Source organism: Onychostoma macrolepis, chromosome 03 (genome assembly GCF_012432095.1).
Source record: "Onychostoma macrolepis isolate SWU-2019 chromosome 03, ASM1243209v1, whole genome shotgun sequence".
Lineage (NCBI taxonomy): Eukaryota > Metazoa > Chordata > Actinopteri > Cypriniformes > Cyprinidae > Onychostoma > Onychostoma macrolepis.
Window position 1 is genome coordinate 30,713,806 of NC_081157.1, and position 19,560 is coordinate 30,733,365.

At 35.9% G+C, this 19,560-nt stretch overlaps 1 protein-coding gene across 1 annotated transcript in view; it reads right to left on the bottom strand.

Annotated features, from left to right (window-relative positions):
* cacna1ha (calcium channel, voltage-dependent, T type, alpha 1H subunit a) overlaps positions 1-19,560 on the bottom strand; it is a 107,039-nt gene that overhangs the window by 18,374 nt on the left and 69,105 nt on the right. Inside the window, 13 exon segments of the mRNA XM_058769987.1 lie at positions 3,046-3,171; positions 3,255-3,381; positions 3,718-3,902; positions 3,988-4,056; positions 4,160-4,277; positions 4,382-4,482; positions 6,365-6,742; positions 7,931-8,139; positions 8,443-8,530; positions 9,927-10,082; positions 11,413-11,530; positions 11,724-11,909; positions 12,428-12,579. Coding sequence (XP_058625970.1) covers positions 3,046-3,171; positions 3,255-3,381; positions 3,718-3,902; positions 3,988-4,056; positions 4,160-4,277; positions 4,382-4,482; positions 6,365-6,742; positions 7,931-8,139; positions 8,443-8,530; positions 9,927-10,082; positions 11,413-11,530; positions 11,724-11,909; positions 12,428-12,579 — 2,013 coding nt within the window.

A 19,560-nucleotide genomic window follows, 5' to 3' on the forward strand; every position in this document is an offset into this window, starting at 1 on the left:
TGGTGACACTGAAGGCGAGCGACCTTGGTGCTGTAGTTCGTTTATAGCCTGCAGTTTAGCTTTTCAGTTCTGGCGCTTTTATTTAGGCTTCAAAAATCGTCAAAGTTACATTATTTTGTGAAGATTATCTTGATGGACAAAACGTGTAAGTTTCATGAACTATGATTGAACACAGAGCTTATTGTTTGCGATTATCCAAAAGCCTATGGAAAAATCCCATTGGCTTTTTGTCGAGGAACCAATTTCATGCAAACCGCCGGTCCACCTACAAAGTGACGTCATAGTTCCCCCACTCTATACTGCTTTGTCTACGGAGTTTACGGGAAACAGCTGTATTCAGCTTTTCCATATAAAGCGCCACCTGCTGTCAGAGAGTGGATTTACAGAGACTCATATTTACATTCAGCCTGTGTGCAGTTTCTGTCTGGCCAAAAAACGGACCGAATTTGCATGCCATTGACTGGTTGATGAAAAACAAGCTTATGTGGATTCTACACATTTAACCAATTCAGATAAGTTATCTAGAAATATTTATGGAGCAGATAAAATACATATAACCATTTATTAATCAATTATCATTTTGAATTAAACCTTTTCTTTATTTAAAGGCTTATTGAAAATGCAAAGTCGGCAACACCTAAGCTCCAAAAGTATCAAAGAAAAATGTATTTATAAAAAATTCACTCTATGTGAATTTTTTATAAATAAATTTTTCTTTGATACTTTTGGAGCTTAGGTGTTGCCGACTTTGCATTTTCAATATGCTTCTACTTGTTTTTTAGTCGAGCACCCATTTGAGATAGATGTGCGTGCTGTTGTTTGCTCTTTTTCTTTATTTAAAGGCTGAAATGTGAGGTTTACCTTTATATGAAACTTTTTCAAAGATTTATTTGAACATTTACATTAGATATTTGAACATGCTATTAAACTGTTGTCAGTCAAGTTGTCATTTAAAATCCGAACATCATTGGTAATGTTATTGTTTTAGTGACTATGCAAACAATTACAATTTTATTTGTTGTTTGTTGATTTTTAAATACAAAACTTGGTGAAGGGATTTATGTGTCTGTACTTTTTGAACATCTCCAGCACATTTTAATAATACCGTGATAATACTGATAACCGTGATCATTTTGGTCACTATAATCGTGATAAGAAATTCTTACCGTTACATCCCTAGCCCCAAAACACCCTCAGACTCCAGAGGGTTAATAAAAAAAAAAAACAGTGATAAAAAGTTTTATATTTTCTTAAAAATTTACACTATGCACAGAAAAGCAACGTGCTAAAAGTTTTTTTATAATGTTTTATAATGTTTATAACACTGCGCGTTCCTTTCTGGACTGTGCGTAATATGCGTGATCACCGTCCTCATTCATTAGTCTACCTTAAGCGTTTTCTATGGGGGAGAAAAAGCTTAAAGTGCAGGGCGTTGCATTCATATTTTGGGCTATTCTGCTTTATTAAAGGTAATATTATTAATAAGGTTATTAATATTAGCCTAACAATTTTATCAGCATTTATTATTATTGAATTTGGTCCTCCAATGTCACTGTTTTAAAACATTAAGCCACAGTAAGCATTTTAGAAAGTCCCAAACCGTGCCTTGAACTAAGCACAGACGTATTTCTTTATTTGAGTCCAAGTTCAAAATAAAACTCTATGAACCGCTCCATTGTGAACATATGGAGCTGCATAAACCACTGCAAGCTGCAAGGTAAACAGGAAGAGTTTGTCCGAACTCAAATGGTTTTGCGAGAGTACGCAAAAGTTTTGCGAGGGAATGCAAATATCTTTGTGAGAGAACGCAAAAGTTTTGCAAGATTGAAAAATATTATTTCCTCCCACCCCGAATGTGTCAAATGTGTTATGTCCCTTAAGGTGCTCTGTGTTTCTGGGCCTTAAATATGGTAGTTATGTGCTGTCTATGCAGGGTCAGAAAGCTCTCGGATTTCAACAAAAATATCTTAATTTGTGTTCTGAAGATGAACAAATGTTTTACGGGTTTGGAACGACATGAGGGTGAGTAATTAATGACAGAATTTTCATTTTTGGTGAACTAACCCTTTAAAAAAAGGTCCCACTTTATATTGTGTCGCTAATACCTGTGTACTTACATAGTAACTAGATGTGTACGTAGTATGTAACCACAGTATAAGTACATATTGGTACATAGTATCTACAGCTCTAATATTTCTGTAACTACACACATGTAACAACCCTCAAAATGGTTTGTGTAAGTACAAATGTGTAACAGGGCATTGGTAACAACACTTTTTTCACTTCACTAAGTACTTGTGTTACAGGAATTATATAACTACATTTTGTAACAACAGTATGTATAAGAGTAATTGGAACCATTGGATCCAGGGGGTGGAAACAGGTAGGTTTAGGGATATGTAAAGTGGGAGGAGTTGGATCTCGAGTTGGTGGAGTTGGTGCTCCACTGTAATACCAGTGAACTTACATGGTAACTCCTCAGGAACTGTCCACTTAATATAAAGTGTAACATTCTGGACACCAACCACAATTTATATGTAAAGCCTAACTTACTAGCCTCTGCTGTGTAACATCAAAGTAATTAAATGGTAAATCCATAGGAATTGTCTGCTTAATATAAAGTGTAACACTTTCTTTACAAAAAAGTGCTGTTAGTCCTGTTACACATTTGTACTTTAATTACTCAAAAAGTGTTGTTACCAATGTCCCGTTACACATTTGTACTTACACATATCATTCAGTGGGTTGTTACATATGTGTAGGTACACAAATATTAGAGCGGTAGATACTATGTACCAATGTGTACTTACACTGTGGTTACATACTACGTGCACATCTAGTTTCTATGTAAGTACACAGGTATTTGGGACACAATATAAAGTGGGACCAAAAAAAATATATGCAAAAATCACATTTGTATTACATATTTTTCTGGTAAATAAGTTTTATGCAGGCAAAAATTGTTACATAAACCATTTATTTATTTGTTACATTTTTGGGTCAACTATCCATTTAAATGTGCCCAAACCAATGGATAAGACTTACCTGTCCCAAGTTGTCAAAGTTATACTTTCTCCGAATCCATTTGTAGCTTGCTTGCAGACAATCAGATTTATTGGTGATGTTTTTGGTGTCGCCACCTTCACAATGGTAAAACTTTCCTTTGAAGAGCTGTAATTGATAATATCGCTACTGTGTTATCTGAAAATCCTTCCGATTTCTGTTGAAAAGCATGTAGCATTTGAAGTAATTACCTGAACTCCAAGAATGCCAAAGACAATAAAGAAGGCACAGCAGATCAGCACAATGTTCCCAATGGGCCTCAGGGATGTTATTAGCGTTTCCACCACCAGCTTCAGTCCAGGAGCACGACTAATCACTCTATTTATGTGATAAAACAAAGACGCAACCTATTTCACCCTGTTTGAATTCCAGGAACATTTATGTAATGGTACAATTGTCTGGTACAAACCTTTGAGATCGATAAACCTCTGCTTAGTCTTACCTCTAAAATAATTCAAGGATAATAGACTTCATTTTGCAAAGCTTTAGTAGAACCGGTAAGTGAGAAGGGGCTTTTAGCGTGTAGACTCGGGAGATCATGCAACCACATAATTAACCTTCAGTTTATTCCTTAACTGAAGCACTGACCATGTAGCGGATTTCATTGATTGCTTGAGCCTCAGACAGGCGCGTTGTGACCTTTCGCTGGCTCACCTCAGCGGCCGCAGAGTTCTCAGCAGACGAAGAACCCTCAGGATGCCAAGGATTCGGTTTCCACCAGTATAGGCCAGAGAGACCAGAATGTCAATGAGAGAGACAGAGACCAGCACCCCATCCAGAACATTCCAGGTGCTCTGCAGATAACTTTGCTTCCCGGCGCAGAAGCCGAGGGCCACCACCTTTAACACAAGCCATATCACATCTGTAAGAGTGTTTTGTGTAATGAATACTCCTTATATAGAGAGAAAAAAAACTGTACCATACCTTCACAGTCATTTCAGCAACAAAAATCACAGTGAAAACATAATTGGAGATACTGAGGAACCTTCGCTCCTGAAATGAAAAACAAAAGGACATGCTGTATCGTACATCCAGTAAGCATGACAACACCAAATATTAGACACAAATGGCCATGATTTCACTTAAGCAAACTTACGGATGGCTGAATAGAGGGTCTTTCCAGAGCAATGGTAATGCAGTTTAGGAAGATGAATACCAAGACTACATGATCAAACAACTTGTGAGAAATTAACCTTTGACACATCATCCGAAACCTAGGGCAGAATTGTATAACAATATTGCATTTCAAAATTGAATGTGAAACCTTGAAAGGAAAGCAGTAGTTGGTCAGTTGTTGTTGGAGATGGCAAATGCTTACTTGTTCTGAGGAGAGAACAGGTAAAGGGACCACTCTTCATGATCTTTACACCACTTAGGTTTATATGCCTCAAACGTCCTCTTGAGACGGAAACAGAAGCTCTGTAACAAACAAGAGAGAGATATAAGCAAATTGTACAAGAACTACAGCTAATTACTACAGCTCTAAACACTAACTACGGCATTGTCACTTAAAGTGTTTTGTGTAGATAAGAACCTCCGGTTATAAACATTACGCTAATAGTCTCGATTCAATATATCAATAAAGAGGGATTCAAATGGATGCTTGTTTAAATTTGATGAATTACCATTTTATAGCCCTAACTGTTTATTTCCGAAATGTGTTTTCTGCAATATACATTTTGCTCAATTAAAATCCTTTTTGTCTAAATGTCTAATTGATGTGCCAGGTACTTGGCTTGAAAGATGGATTAACTTGATGAAATGACACTATGAAGCAGCTGTAATTATGCGGATGGTAATACAATTGTGGGAAATCATTATAATAACATTTCCAACTAACTTCCACTTGTTCGTATGAAGCACTGACACTATTATGCAGTTTTTATGGACTTTTTTCCAAGTACTCAATTATGTCGTTTCAGTTAACACCATGCAGAACCTTTCAAACAATTGAAAGTTTTTTTTATTTAGTTTTTTTTCAACAGCTCAGTAGTGGCTCCATGATGCATAACTCAAATTTCCTTTGCAAGAAATTAAATAATTTCAGGAACATAAAAGACAACCTTTTAAAAAAAAAAAAAAATGTTTTAAACTTTTATTCATTTAGCAGATGCTTTTTCCAAAGCAACTTATCATTCGTTAGTTTAGAGTTGGTAAGATTTTTTATGTTTTTAAATTAAGTCTCTTATGCTCTCACCAAGGATACATTGGATCAAAAATAAACAGTAAAAATAGCAATATTGTGAAATATTATTACAATTTAAAAAAAAACAAAAAATCTACTTTCTATATTACTTTTCTATAATATTTTTAAAATGTTAAAGCTGACTTCTTAAGCAGTCATTACTCCAATCTTCAGTGTCACATGATATTTCAGAAATCAGTCTAGTATATTCTGATTAATATGCTGGTCAAGAAACATTTCTTATTATCAATATTGATTAATAGACCAAAAAGATCTGCACTCATCCAAATAGCCCAAAAAGGCTTATCATTTATTATTCAGAGGTCATGAAAAGTGCAAAAAAGTGCAAAGGTGCAACAGTGCAAAACGTTTTCTGGTATTCCCCCTTCCTCCCACACTTTTTTGCACTTTTCATGACCTCTGAATAATAAATGATAAGCCTTTTTGGGCTATTTGGATGAGTGCAGATCTTTTTGGTCTATTAATCTTCAAATTTTTTTGGATCTACGCACCGTATATTACTGATCTACTGGACTTTCGGACGAGTGTTAGGCGCTACGGCCTTCTCTATTTGTTGATTATTATCAATATTGAAAACAGTTGTGCTGCTTAATACTTTTGTGGAAACCATAATATATAATTTTTTCAGGAGTCTTTGATGAATAGAAAGGTCAAAAGAACAGCACAGAACAGAAATATAAACTTTTGCTTTTTTTTCTTAAAAAAAAAAAACGTTTTAAAGATTACTACTATTCTCAAATGAGTAAAAAGTAAAGAATAAGTTATGGATGTCCAGACTTTTGACTGGTTGTGTATGTTGTTTGTATGTAGGCCTGTATTGTAGCCCTGTTGGTTTCTGTTTATTTCACAGCACTTGAAACTCAATTTCAAGACGAAGCCTCTTGAGTGAGCAGATATCATCACACTGACACCAACAAAGGTCACTTTTCACCCACCAAGAAAAACAATTACTGCCTTCAGACTATGGTGCTGAATCAATTACAGCATGACAATTAGTCTCCTCACAAGAAAAACCCCTGGGAAGACATCTTTGAAAAGCAAGTCATAAGCACTGCCTGACTGTAACAAGCAACACAGAGTTAAGCCATAACTTACATCATCCATGTCCTCCTCTGCAATGGAGTCTTCCTTGCTGAGGTTGGCGGACAGGTCAGTGGGCAGGTGCAGGCTTCTTCCATTGCAGTCATGATAGTCTCCCAGTGAGCTGAAGCTGGGGGTTTGGGGCAGCTCAGGGATATCTAGAGAGCTGGGATACTGCAGAGAGCCCCCACTGATATTGGCCAGCTTCTCCCCCTCCAAGTCTTCGTCCTCAAAGCTGCCCCTGCCATCCCCAGACAGCAGAGACTCCCTCTCCCCAGATGTGTCCTTCCTTTTCAAACTCGGCGCCCGTCCTAAGCTGTTCCAGCTTGACCTGCGGCTGCCCCAGTTACTGCCTGAGCCACGGGGGTGGCATGGAGATCTTCTTGGGCTAGTCTGGGATAGCAAAGGAATATGCTTACTTTACACATATTGCTTGTTACTGCAATGAAGTACTACAGTCAGGGGCATTTCTAGCCTTTCATTAGTACTGGGGCACATTGAAAAGTGTCCCCTTATTTAGATTTTTTTTTACTATGTTTTGCATATAAATTGACTTTACCTGCAGTAGAGAGTTGTTTACAAGCTGTACACACAATAAAAAGCTGCTTTGTCACTGACAAGCAATAGAAGACATTTGCAAGTTTTGTTTCGTTCAGTGGATTTAAGGTACATATCCACCTCATCCATTTTTTGATTGTTTTCTGTCTTATAAAGTAATCCCTTACGGTTTTGGTGAGAGAAACTGTTGCAAACGATTCATTGCATGAGTGAACAGTCCGAATGAATCAAAGTGAATCATGAGCAATTGAAACATTTGACTGATTAGATTAAAAGCGTATTCCTTTGTAAAAATGGCATCATTCTGATTCTAAGCAGCTGATAAAAAAGAATACAGCTCTATTAATAATATTTTAATGGGGAACAGCAGTATTTTACTTAGGCTCATGGCCCTGTGTCTAGCGATGCTCCTGACTCCAGTAAAATAAACAGCAATGAACAATTAAAAAACACAAAATGACATTTATGCATTTGACAGACACTTTTAAAGAGACATTACATTAAAGGTATGAGTCAGTGACAAACAAGTGTGTCCACAATGAAGAAAATAGTTGAAAAAATGTGTTCTTTGTATTTATGTTAGTTTCATTTTATTTTGAAAAAGCATACCACTTTCAGGAAAGGTTTAAATTTAATGAATATAAAAAATATCATGCGGTGCAACTATCAAACAGTAAGCGATGTCACGTTGTCTATACACCTTGAATACTTTGTATTAAGTGTACACATATTAGTCATGTTTTAAAATACATTTAAAATATATTCCACATTACTCCGTCAAGGTAAAATATTGAAGAAAGTAACATATCATGAATTTTGAATGAATAATTATCTTTTTTTTTTTATTTGAAGTCGTAGAACATGACATTTCACAACCTGAACTAACCTACGTGTATCATAAAATGATATTCCTGTTTTACAGTATGTTCTTTTCACAACTACTGAACTGTATGCTCAAGCAATCTCTATGTGATATCACTGTAATGGACACATGATTGTAATTTAAGAGCTGTTTTTTCTTACCAGGGATTTTTGATCAAAAGCATTTGGATCTATTGAGATCCCACTGCCCCGCCTGGATTCGGTCAAACCAAACACTGACTCGGGGCCGAGTGAGCTCTTGGGAGTGGGCATGGGGGTGGCAGCAGTGCGCATGATGATTGGAGGGGGCAAAGTGCCTCGAGGATCCACATGCCCATTCGCTGACATCATCAGAGAGTACATCTTCAACTCTATTGGTTGAAGTAAAAGGGGTTATTTGAAGAAAGTCATCGCCATCCAGTAAATAAAATAAAAAATGATTATCCATGAATGACAAAGTAGTAAAGGTAAATGGAAGAAGGGAAAAAAGGGCATTTATATGTGAAATGGTGATGTGGCTCAAGAGGACCACTTCCCTCTTTAATGGGGTCTGAAATGAACTTAACTATATGCCTGAATGAACAGGCTAAAAATAGGAGAAATGTATGTTGTGTAAAAAGTGTGTGTTTTACATGTTACCCGGCAGTAACTTTTTATGTGTGAAAGAAAGCAACCTGTAGCTCGTAATTCCCCCATCTTCTCTTCCTCTTCAAAGTTCACCGAGCGCTTTTCCTCATCCGCATCTGACTTGTTAGCATCTCCCTGCAAAGCACAAGAGCTTTCTGTGGACAGCTCCCAGTATTTCAGTAACCGCTCAGCCCACTAAAGTGTTATTCAGGATGCACTGAAGCCAAACAGGAGCCGTTCTCTCAGAGGACGTCGGCCTCTGGCATCAACAACACACTGCCCTTCACTCAGTCACAGCCTGCTGTGCATACAGACAGCTGCGGTGCCCATATTATCAGTACTCTGCTACCCTGTTAGACCTCGATTGCGGTTAGGGTTGTGCAAAGTTGGTGTTTGTTTTAGCCTTTGCAGGTTTACACCTACTAATAACAAGTTCACAATTCACACAGTCCCCAGCATGACAGATGGGCCAAACACTGCAGCACTGTATCGGCAATGCAATTTAACTCCCCAGACTATCTGGAGAAAGCAGCCACTTTGTTTGTGCACGGATCTGCATGCTTAAGAAGCCAAATTCTGTAAATCCCTGAAGCACAAGTTCAACTTGTGTGGCACAGGTTTACCCTCTTCAAGGAGCAACCAGTTTGCATATTAGCTACATATTTAGATTTTGAATTGACATATAAATGTACAGTATGGTAGATTTATAATATAAACCTTACATGTACAATGCAAGCGTCTTCATGCTTGTTAGGATAAAACTGAAGTAATGAACACAATGGCTTTCAACTGTTAATCAAATCTTCATTTTTAGCTGTAGATTTAGACACGGAGTTGATTTAAATTTTGATGTTTTATATTTATTTTTATACATCCATGGTGTAAAAAAGCAGTTAATTGAAGCACATTCTTTACTTTTTGATGCTGTATTCATTTATTTATTTAAAGTGTCCCAATATTTTAACAGTATTTTGATAATGTGTTGGATATAAATTGGCTTTATCTGGAATTACAGTTGTTCACAAATTGTATGTGCAATAAAAAACTGCTTTGTCACTATAACAAACAATAGAAGACATTTGCAAGTTTTGTTTCCCGCAGTGCATTTAAGGTAGCCTAAATATCCACCTCGTCCAACATTTTCAGTCTTATAAAATATCCCATTTGGTATAGGAAACCACTGCAAACAAATTCAGTGCTTAACTGAACTGTTAAAATGAAACAAACTTAATCACGAACAATTGTAAAGTTTGACTGATTAAATCGAAAGAGACATTTATTTGCCAAAATGGTTCTGTTTCATTCTGATTCTCAACAGCTGATAGAAAACACACGTCTTGACTGCTGAAACATTACTTCGAAGAATGACTCTTAGGTCAAATACTTATTTTTATGTTGATTGCAGTATTGTGTGAGCAATGAAGTTTAACTCCCCAGACTATCTGGAGAAAGCAATTGCTTTGTGCACATATCTTTAGAAAATAAACACTACTGAAACTGAGCCAGCTGAAATAGATGTTTTTTTTGTTACCTCTGCCTGAAATCCCTCCACTAAGATGGCCACCAGTAGGTTAAAGAGCACATAATTCCCAAAAGTCATGAGAGCCACAAAGTAAAGAGCTGCCCATGGGGTGGTGGAAGCCATTCCATTATAGAGGACCACGTTCCAGTCTTCCTGGGTCAGGATCTGAAATACAAACATAAGCAGTTTGAGAAACAGAAGAGGACCGAGTTTTGAGTAGTGTTTTGTACATGTATTTTCCTGCATCTGAATTACATAGTGGGGTAAACTGATACAGAATTTGATGCCGTAGGTCCAATTTGAGTAGTGTTTCGTGATGATACTGTACAAACTATTCAGAGTTCTGCTTCTTACTGAAGTGAAAGTAATTGGCTATCCCAGTCTAGCAATTAAGTCTTTTTCTAACCGCAAAATAATGTAGTGATAATCTAATGAGAATAGCTGCAGTACAGCATATACAGATACAGAGCAGGTTCAGCAACTCAGCTTCATCACAGGAAACTGTGCTAATGCAGGAAATAATGCACACAAAGGCCTTCCATTGTAGTCAGCTGCATAGTAGCTACTATATAGCTCTAGATATTGATATGGAGTTTATAAACAGGTTTATGGGATATACAAATATTTATAATATCATAAATAACCCTAACATGAGAAAAATAAAATATTTATTTATGGCCAGTGTTGGGGAGTAACTAGTTACATAGTGTTACGTAATTTGATTATACAATGTAATCCATTACATTTACTGAGAAAAAAAATGTGTAATTAAATTACAGTTACTTATATGTAAACGATTACAAAGCGGGTTAAATCTGAATATTTTCTGTAAAAACTAGGATATGTTGAATAATATTAATTTGTTGCTTTGCCTGTTTTGATGTGCATGATGCTTTTAAAGGCCATTTAGTAAAGTGATGCTATTCTGATGCTTTTGATTGATTCTCTTGTTTGCATTTGCAGTGCACCACTTCTGCCAGTTATTGTACATCAATCCACATTGCTGCTGAAAGCTTTAGGCTACAACCTGTCTGAGAGCTGATTAACTGATTAACAGCTGAAAGCATTTGATTTAGAAAAGTAATCAAAATGTAATCAAATATAATCAGCTACATTATTAACTTAATTATTAATGTAATTATTAACTTAATACATTTTAAATAGGGTAACTTGTAATCTGCAACCTATTCCATTTCAAAAGTAACCTTGCCAACACTGTTTACGGCACACTGCATTTGATATGTCAATGTCTCAGAGTAATAAATAAAAGTTGAAAATAATGATTCGTATGACTACTATACAGAGTAAGTAAGGACAGGTCTACACAACTTTGAAATAATTTTTCAAAGCTGTAAACAAAAAGATTATTGGATTACGTAAAAATGTAAAATTTAATTCAGTGTGTTACTTGCTATTTCTTTGAAATTATTGTGAAGTTTACAAGCAATTTCTTAGTGAAAATTGTTTCTACACCCAGCACAGTCTCTCTTCTGACCTGAAACACAGTGACAATGGCCCACAGCAGGGAATCAAAGTTTTTCCTGTCTGGAATGGTGTCTCCATTCTCCATTTTCAGGCTGAATTTGCATCCAAAGAGATGCATTCCAAGAATGCTGTATTGACAGTAAAAGAAAAATTAAATGTATAAACATTTGTGCTAATTCCAGAATTATGCTGATGACAAGACAACACATTTTCAGCACATTGCTACTCACAAACTAGAATTAATATTGCACAGTGTTTTGGTGACACTGCACACCAAGCTCGGTTTTAATTGGCTGAATGAGTTGTGGGTGTGGTCTGCACCTGAATGTGAAGATGAAAAGCATGAGCAGCATACAGAAGGTAGCCACATTGTCCATGGTCTTCATCAGGACCACCAGCTGTCTGCGCAGAGCAGGGAGGAAGCGCACCAGTTTGAGCACACGCAGGAGACGAAACGTCCTCAGCACTGAAAGACCCCCATCCGCCTGCCCTATGATCTCCCACACACTGTCAGAGAAACACACGGTTATATTTAATGCATTTCTATATATACTAGTTCAGATAAAATAAAAAAAATTATAACTTCCACACTGCTTACATACAGTATGTTTAAATGAATACATATAAAAAAGAAATTTCCACTATCCTTCATAGTAGCATCTGGGTAGCTGATGCATAACATGTCCATTTTTTTTTTAATTATTACAATTTTAGGTCATTTAAAATTTTGGTCAATTATTCATTTCATAATTGCAAAATATACATTTTCTGTTGTTTTTTTTATTTTATTTTAGTGTATTTGATTATACACTAAATGTTTGGGGCCAAATTGTAATGATATTTCACAATATTACTGTTTTTACTGTATTATTATCCAAATAAATCCAGGTTTTGATTTATTTAAAAAAAAATAAAACATTAAAAACTTTTAAAATGCATTGTATATTTAGTAAGTTTAGTATTTTAATAAGTATTATTAAATTATTATAAGATATAGACACATATAGATAAATAACAAATCTTACCTTATGACTACAATAATCCCATCAAAGATGTTGTAGGGGTTCTTGATATAGCCAAAGATTCCAAAGGCCAGCAGTTTGAAGAGCATTTCGAGGACAAACATGCTAGTGAAGACGATGTTGCTAATCTCCAGAATATTTGTCAGCTCCTCAGGCTGTGAGAGGAAACAGAGCCACACCTTATTACCTTCTGCAGGCCAAAATCATGCCAAGATACTGCTGGGAATACAACATATGAGTGACCTTAATCGCTGACCCTCATAATGGCACCTTCACACACCTTTACTCTCACAACATCACATGAAACGCCTGTGGGTGGGAGTCAGACTACAGTATATAAATACAGAGAACTGCAGCACATTCCAATGATAAATGAACAGTTTATGTAACACAATACCTCTGGGCCAAATAATAAAGATATTTCGAAGCAATTACGATTGTTCATGTTCACACAAACAGCTCCAGGGCTGAGGTTAAACAAGCAAAACAAAACCCAAAGCATTATAAGCTCTTTTATTGAGAGCAAAGCAATGCAGATCAATCAGACGGACATTACCTCTGTCCATCATAAGCAGTTTCAGGGCAAGAGAATTAGTCTCCTTACATTTGCTGATGCAGACTATATCAGCTGAAGACCTGAAGAATTACTACTGCACTCTTCAGTTCTTTAGCACAGTGCAAATCAATAAGCACATTTTAAAGGAAGCATCAATGATACGAGCCTCTTGCTTCTGCTGGCCACCCTCAGCATTCACCTGGATGCTGCTCACATTAACACACGGTTATAAAATCAATACGTCAAACTGTTAGACAATCACCAATCACCATCGCTACGGGCAAGCTGTCCGTTTAGAAAGATAAAACCAGCATGCATTTGAGCCTTTAGGGTTTCACTACTCTTGTCTTATCAGTGCTTTTTAAGACACATAAAACTGCATTAATGCATTAGATATCATTAAGTAGCCAAACAATTTTTTTACAGTATCTAATAACGTTAATGTAATTTCTACATATTCTAAGTTGTATAAATGAACACTAATCTATTATTAACAAACAGCAATTAACAAAAAATGTTATTGTAAATTGTTAACAATGAAATAAGTTTCTATTAAAGTAGAGGTTATCTATACTTATCTCATAATTGAAACAAACCTTTGCAAGTATAAACCATATCCAGCAAATAACTGAAATAAAACTGTGCTGACAGGTCACCACTAGGGGGCTTCACAACCTCTGCTGCCTGCATTGATCTACATACATTAATCAATGTACTTCATGAATATTTATATGCCACTTCCCCAGACTGCTTGTTACCCGGGAACAACAGATTAGTAATGGATTAGTAAAAGAATAATGAAAGCCCTTCATTATACCCTCTTCGACTGCAATGTTAGATTAGAAAAGCATTTTCAGCCTTATGGGCATCAACCTTGCGTTCTAAACAATTTTAGCATCATCAATTTAGTAGGCTATTTGTACATTGATATTGAAGGAAACAAGATAAACTAAACCAGAAAAATGTGCTAGCAGTGTCAACATAAAACAGATGGTAGTCACATTTTCAGTGGGCAAACTTCCATTTAAAGCGTACAATTTCCGCAACATATATACATAAACAGATGTGCTTGTGTGTTGTGTCCAACAGGTGGCTTTATGAATCATTATTCCAGCAGCGGACACCACCTCAGGTGCCAAGATAGCTAAAGTGTGTTAACTGTAATATGGTTCGAAATAAAAATTTGATGCTAATTTGCCAGAACAACTCTGAAGCAACGGATTCAAAAACATACCATGGGGCAAAAAAAAAAAAATAGTGTAATTTTCCTCATAAAGTGAGACACATGCCATTATGCCGTGCCATAGCCTGAGGAGATGAATTGTAAACACAATCTTCCAGCCTGTGAATAATTTTCCCAACAAAATGGCGTCTTTTTTTCCGGTGTCAGAGAGGATTAGTGCATTTCTGTTTTAGAAAGTTTTATACAATTACACAACAATGTTATGTCTATGATACATCCTAACCAGACAATCTAGCTCATCCCCTCTTCAATAAAACCATATAGGGATAGTTCACAAACTAACAAACACAAAAACAATCTCAAAACCAACAAAATAATAATAATTTTTTTGTCATTATCTACTCACCATCATGTCATTTCAAACTTGCATGATTTTTTTTTTCTCTTCCAAAGCTAAATGTGACAATATTTTGAGCCCTCTTCCACTATTAGAAATAAAGGTTCTTTATTGTCATAGGAAACTTTAGCATCAATGGAACCTTTCCATTCCACAAAAGCTTCTTTATACTGGAAAAAAAAGTTCTTTAGATTATTTAAAATATTCATGGTCTTAAGAATTTGTTCACATATCAGATTCTTGGACTCACTGATTAAATGATACAGATTGTGCTGCAAAAATAATCAGTAAATATGCAAATTTCTATATGTTTCTTACACAAATCTATTGTATGAGTTCAGAAGAGGAATGCAGTGTATGGACTATTTTTTATCATACTTTTATGGTGCTTTGGGGGGCTTTATGAAGCCCCTTTCATGTACTTTCAACATGAGAGTGAGTAAACGATTACATTTTTTATTTCGACTGAGCCATTTACACTACACTCAAATCGAATATCCATCCCAGCTTTCCTGAACATGGTCTGTCTGAGTGCAAAGCTACAAATTCCCACAGCTGCTGTATCAAGCACATTTGCTGGACAGAGCAAAGGAAAAGCAACGACAGTGAAAATGCATGTTGGGACACTGGGCTTTCAGTGGCGGACTAAAGGAGAGTGATGTTAGCAGAGGACGGCCGCACTTCTCCAGAGGGAGTCAGCTGCTGCACCCTTCACTGCCCCATTCCTCCATCATATCTCATGATGAATAGCACACATCCCCCACTTCTTTATGAACCTCTAAAAGCAGAACAACTCAGAAAGGGCAAACGGAATGAAAAACAAAAACACCGTCCATTTTTTTCACGGCTATTTGAGATAATGTTCATCATTTTACAGCTCTAAACCATTCAATGACCAGCACAATCTGAAGATAAACACAGCGTGATATCTTTTTGATGAGAATCTGGGTGAAGCTACACACAGATGTGCTTTGTAAATGAGTATTTGATGCATAACGTATCAATGAATGTTAATCTTACATCCTGCTGTAACGGGTCAACACTTCTTTTAAAGCGTTTAATTTTTTGTGCCTCTAGTGACATCAAGTTGAATTGCAATTTGTTTGAGCAGCCCTAATGGTCTTGAATCAAGTCACATTTATTTATATAGCGCTTTACACAATATAGATGCTTTCAAACTAGCTTCACCATAATACACAGGAAAATAACAGTGTTAATGATGCAAGATTAATCAGTTATGAAACAAACTTAATTTCAACTGTAAAGCACCTCTACAGTATGGACCCCATTTCCGCCACTGAACAAAATTTTTTTTATAACTTTTTATCTCACAATTTTGACTTTTTTTCTCACAGTTGCGAGTTTAGATCTCGCAATTCTGACTTTTTTCTCAGAATTGTGAGATATTAACTGGCTGTTGTGGGTTATAAAGTCAGTATTGCGTGATTTTATTTTTTGAATTATATGTTTTTTCCCCCTCACAACTGGACTTTCTAACTCGCAATTACAAGTTTTTTATCTCACAATTCTGAGAAAAAAAGTCAGAACTGTGAGTAAAAATGTCAGAATTGCGAGAGAAAAACTTGCATTTGCGAGATAAAAGTAAGAATTTTGAGTATTCTGACTTTATAAGTCGCAATTGTGTTTATATATCATGCAATTCTGAGAAAACAAGACAGAATTACAAGTTTATATCTCACAATTCTGAATTCTCAGAATTGTGAGTTTAAAAGTCAGAATAGCGGGATATAAACTTGCAATTGTGATAAATAAAGTCAGAACGGTGGGATAAAAACTCAAAATTCTTGACTTTTTTTTCTTACAAACGTGAATTTGTATCTTGCAATTCTGACTTTATAATTCCCAAATGCTAGTTTCTCACAATTCTGAGTAAAACAAGTCAGAATTGCAAGATGTAAACTTGCAGTTGCAAAAAAAACGTCAGAATTGTGAGATAAATGCCGCAATTACCTTTATTTTTTATTTAGTGTTGGAAACGGGCTTCCATACTACAGAATACATTATTCACTTGAATTCAGTTTATTATTCATAATAAGACTGGCTTAACCAAAAGTCTAAGTTTGGGGCGGGGCTAGGGGTTTAACCAACCAAAGAAGAGTGGGGAGAGCGTTTGGAAACTTTTTGGTGATACACACTGCACTTTGGAAAAATCAGTTAATACAATAATAGAAAAACGTCAAGAATAATAATATACAAAAAAATAAAAATAACTAAATGGTTGTACGGAAACAGGAAATACCAAAAACTGTGCCATTGGTCACAGAAACAAACTGCCCCACCTTAAACTCATGCTATTGGCTGAGCCACTGTTACTATGTTGTGCTAGTCAGGATGTTCAAACAAACAAAGGAATGTTTTGATAAACCCACAGAGTCACTGTGTTTACACTTTCTGGAGAATCAGCCAACAAATGCCTTACAAATGGTTTCAAAATACTTTTAGAAGGATAACGGTACATCTTACTGCAAGGATATGTTAAGTTCCCAAAAGTATTTCATGTAAGCTATTCAGCCTCAGAGGTAATGAACATGTCTATCATTTATCAAAGTGAAATAACTGTATGTGCAGTGGAGACATGCGTGAGTCTTCGGTGATGGGGTGAACAGTGGTGTAGGCTCTGTGAAGTGACTTTGACTGATGCAGTAATGAAGACTGTCAGTGGCCCCATGTAAATCCGATTAGGTGGCTGACTGACTCGAGAGTGCAGAGACTCTGCTGAGTTGCTGATCTTTCTCCCGCTATGCTAAGAGCATTCAGTACATAGATCAATGCAGCCAGCCTTATCTCATTACTGCAATCCTCCCTCAATAACTACTATGGTGACAGTGTATTCTAATAGCTGGCTGTACTGAACAAACACCTATATGGATAAGCCTTGAACCATTTGATTTTAAGTAAATGGCAATTACTCTGTAAACAACCTGTCTATCACATTGTGCAAAGTATTAACTGCAGGCAACTTCTTGCAGTTACATTTCTTTTTATTTAGTGCTTGTGGACTATGAAAGCCTGTTTCCAAATCAGAGGAAACAATAAAAAAGTAACTGTGAGAGACAAAGTCACAGTTGTGAAATTTAAAGTTATATTGTCAGATATAAAGTTACATTTTGAGATACAGTTATACTGTGCGATATAAAGCCACACTGGGAAATAATTTATTTTGCAATAAAAAGAAATAATGTCAAAATGTCAGTAAATAAAGTTTCCGATGTGATATATAAAGTCGCAATAACCTTTTTGTTTTACTCTGAAATGGAAACAAGCTTTCCATAATGGACCACATTTGTGACATGCCGACAACAATTTCATACGGGAAACACATTTACAGTAAATAAATATATAATGAAAGACTAGCCAACAAGCAAGCAGCATCACAAATAGATGCTTAAAACCATCAGAAATACTACAAAAGAATAGCCATAACTCAAAAACACTGTTTACAGGAACTCTGCAAACCTTACCCACAGAAATTATGTTGGTAACACAATCACAAGAAGTTCTTCCACCTATAAAAGTAGTCTCACCTCAAAAGACACTTTACAGCTCAAATAACAATCATATTACTGTAGAGTTTATGTAAATTCTTTAAAACAGACCTAAGAATTTCTATGCAAGGAGGTCTCCAAATCCCCAAATCACCATAACAAATGTCTGCAAACTATTTTCACCTCTTCTGAAATAAGGATTAAAAGATCCCTATTACGTGCCTTGGCTTAATTAGATGACATGAACTGTTCTTTAAAGTAACATAACGATTAAAGATTTTACTTCAGAAGCAGACGTGCTATCTAGGTCCCACATTGGTATTCAACAAGCTATGCTTTAGTCAAAGAGCAACCAATCAATCATATATAATCACACATAATTAAATGTAGGATAAAAGGGTTTGTTCAGATCTCTTTCAATGACGTGAAGTCAAGTGTGACACCGCAAGGTGCAGCTGAACCTTATTTCTACCAGAGCTGCTAAACATTATTTCAACAACAATCGCTTTCCAAACTGCCTTTTAGCAAAGTTACAATATTTAATTTCATACAAGTACTACCCACAGTGCAGTTATCAAATCTAGTGCAATTTACATTCAGCAGGAATGTTTTTTTTCTGCTGGCCTTGTTGAGCCAGTTTTTTTTTTCCTGCCCATGAACGTTAAAAATATATTTAGAATTATATAACCAAATAGAAGAAATTGGCAATAAAAATAATTCACAAATGATTAATTTAGTAGGTTTCTAGTGAGTATATTTAAAAATTCTACAGCTAGAAATTTATAAACACATTTTTACTGGAAACAAAGACACATAGGCCCAGATCAGCATGCGACAGCACAAACCCTCATTTGGCATTAAAAAGCTACTGTTTTTGCTAATGACACACAGTGGGAAATTAGCACTGAAAAGACGTGGACAGTTATTTTGCGAATCACCTTATTGAATATGCATTTGTAGGAGTTTCCCTTTCGATCAGTAAATTTATGGGAGGATCACATTTAAATGCATCATGCAACGTGATTTACTAAGATTTGTGCTTGTCAATTCACTGGTAATCAATTCGATTCACTGTGTTCTTTAATGTGCACCTTGTCAGTAAATCACACACAGAATTTCCCCTCCCATCTATGTTTTTTATGGAATTGCGCTCTAACGCTAATGTGCCCTGTTTAGTAAATCTGGCCCATAGTCTAAAAATTCAGACTTTTTTTGAAAATGGTCAACTATTCCTAACTGATACTTCTAAGACTGTCATCTCTTTTGACAGACTCATTTGTGTCAGAACTTTTGATGACATTTAAATGATCAGAATTTCTAAGAATTAGTACATTACAAAATAACCAAATGTTCAAGTTTGCAAGACATAAAAATGCATGCTTCTTGGCACTTGAATCAACTGGCTGAAATCCTGGAAGTAGGCCATTGGGCCATTCTTACAGTTATTCCAAGATTGAGTATTTATTTTATTTATTATACAACATTGTCAGTAAA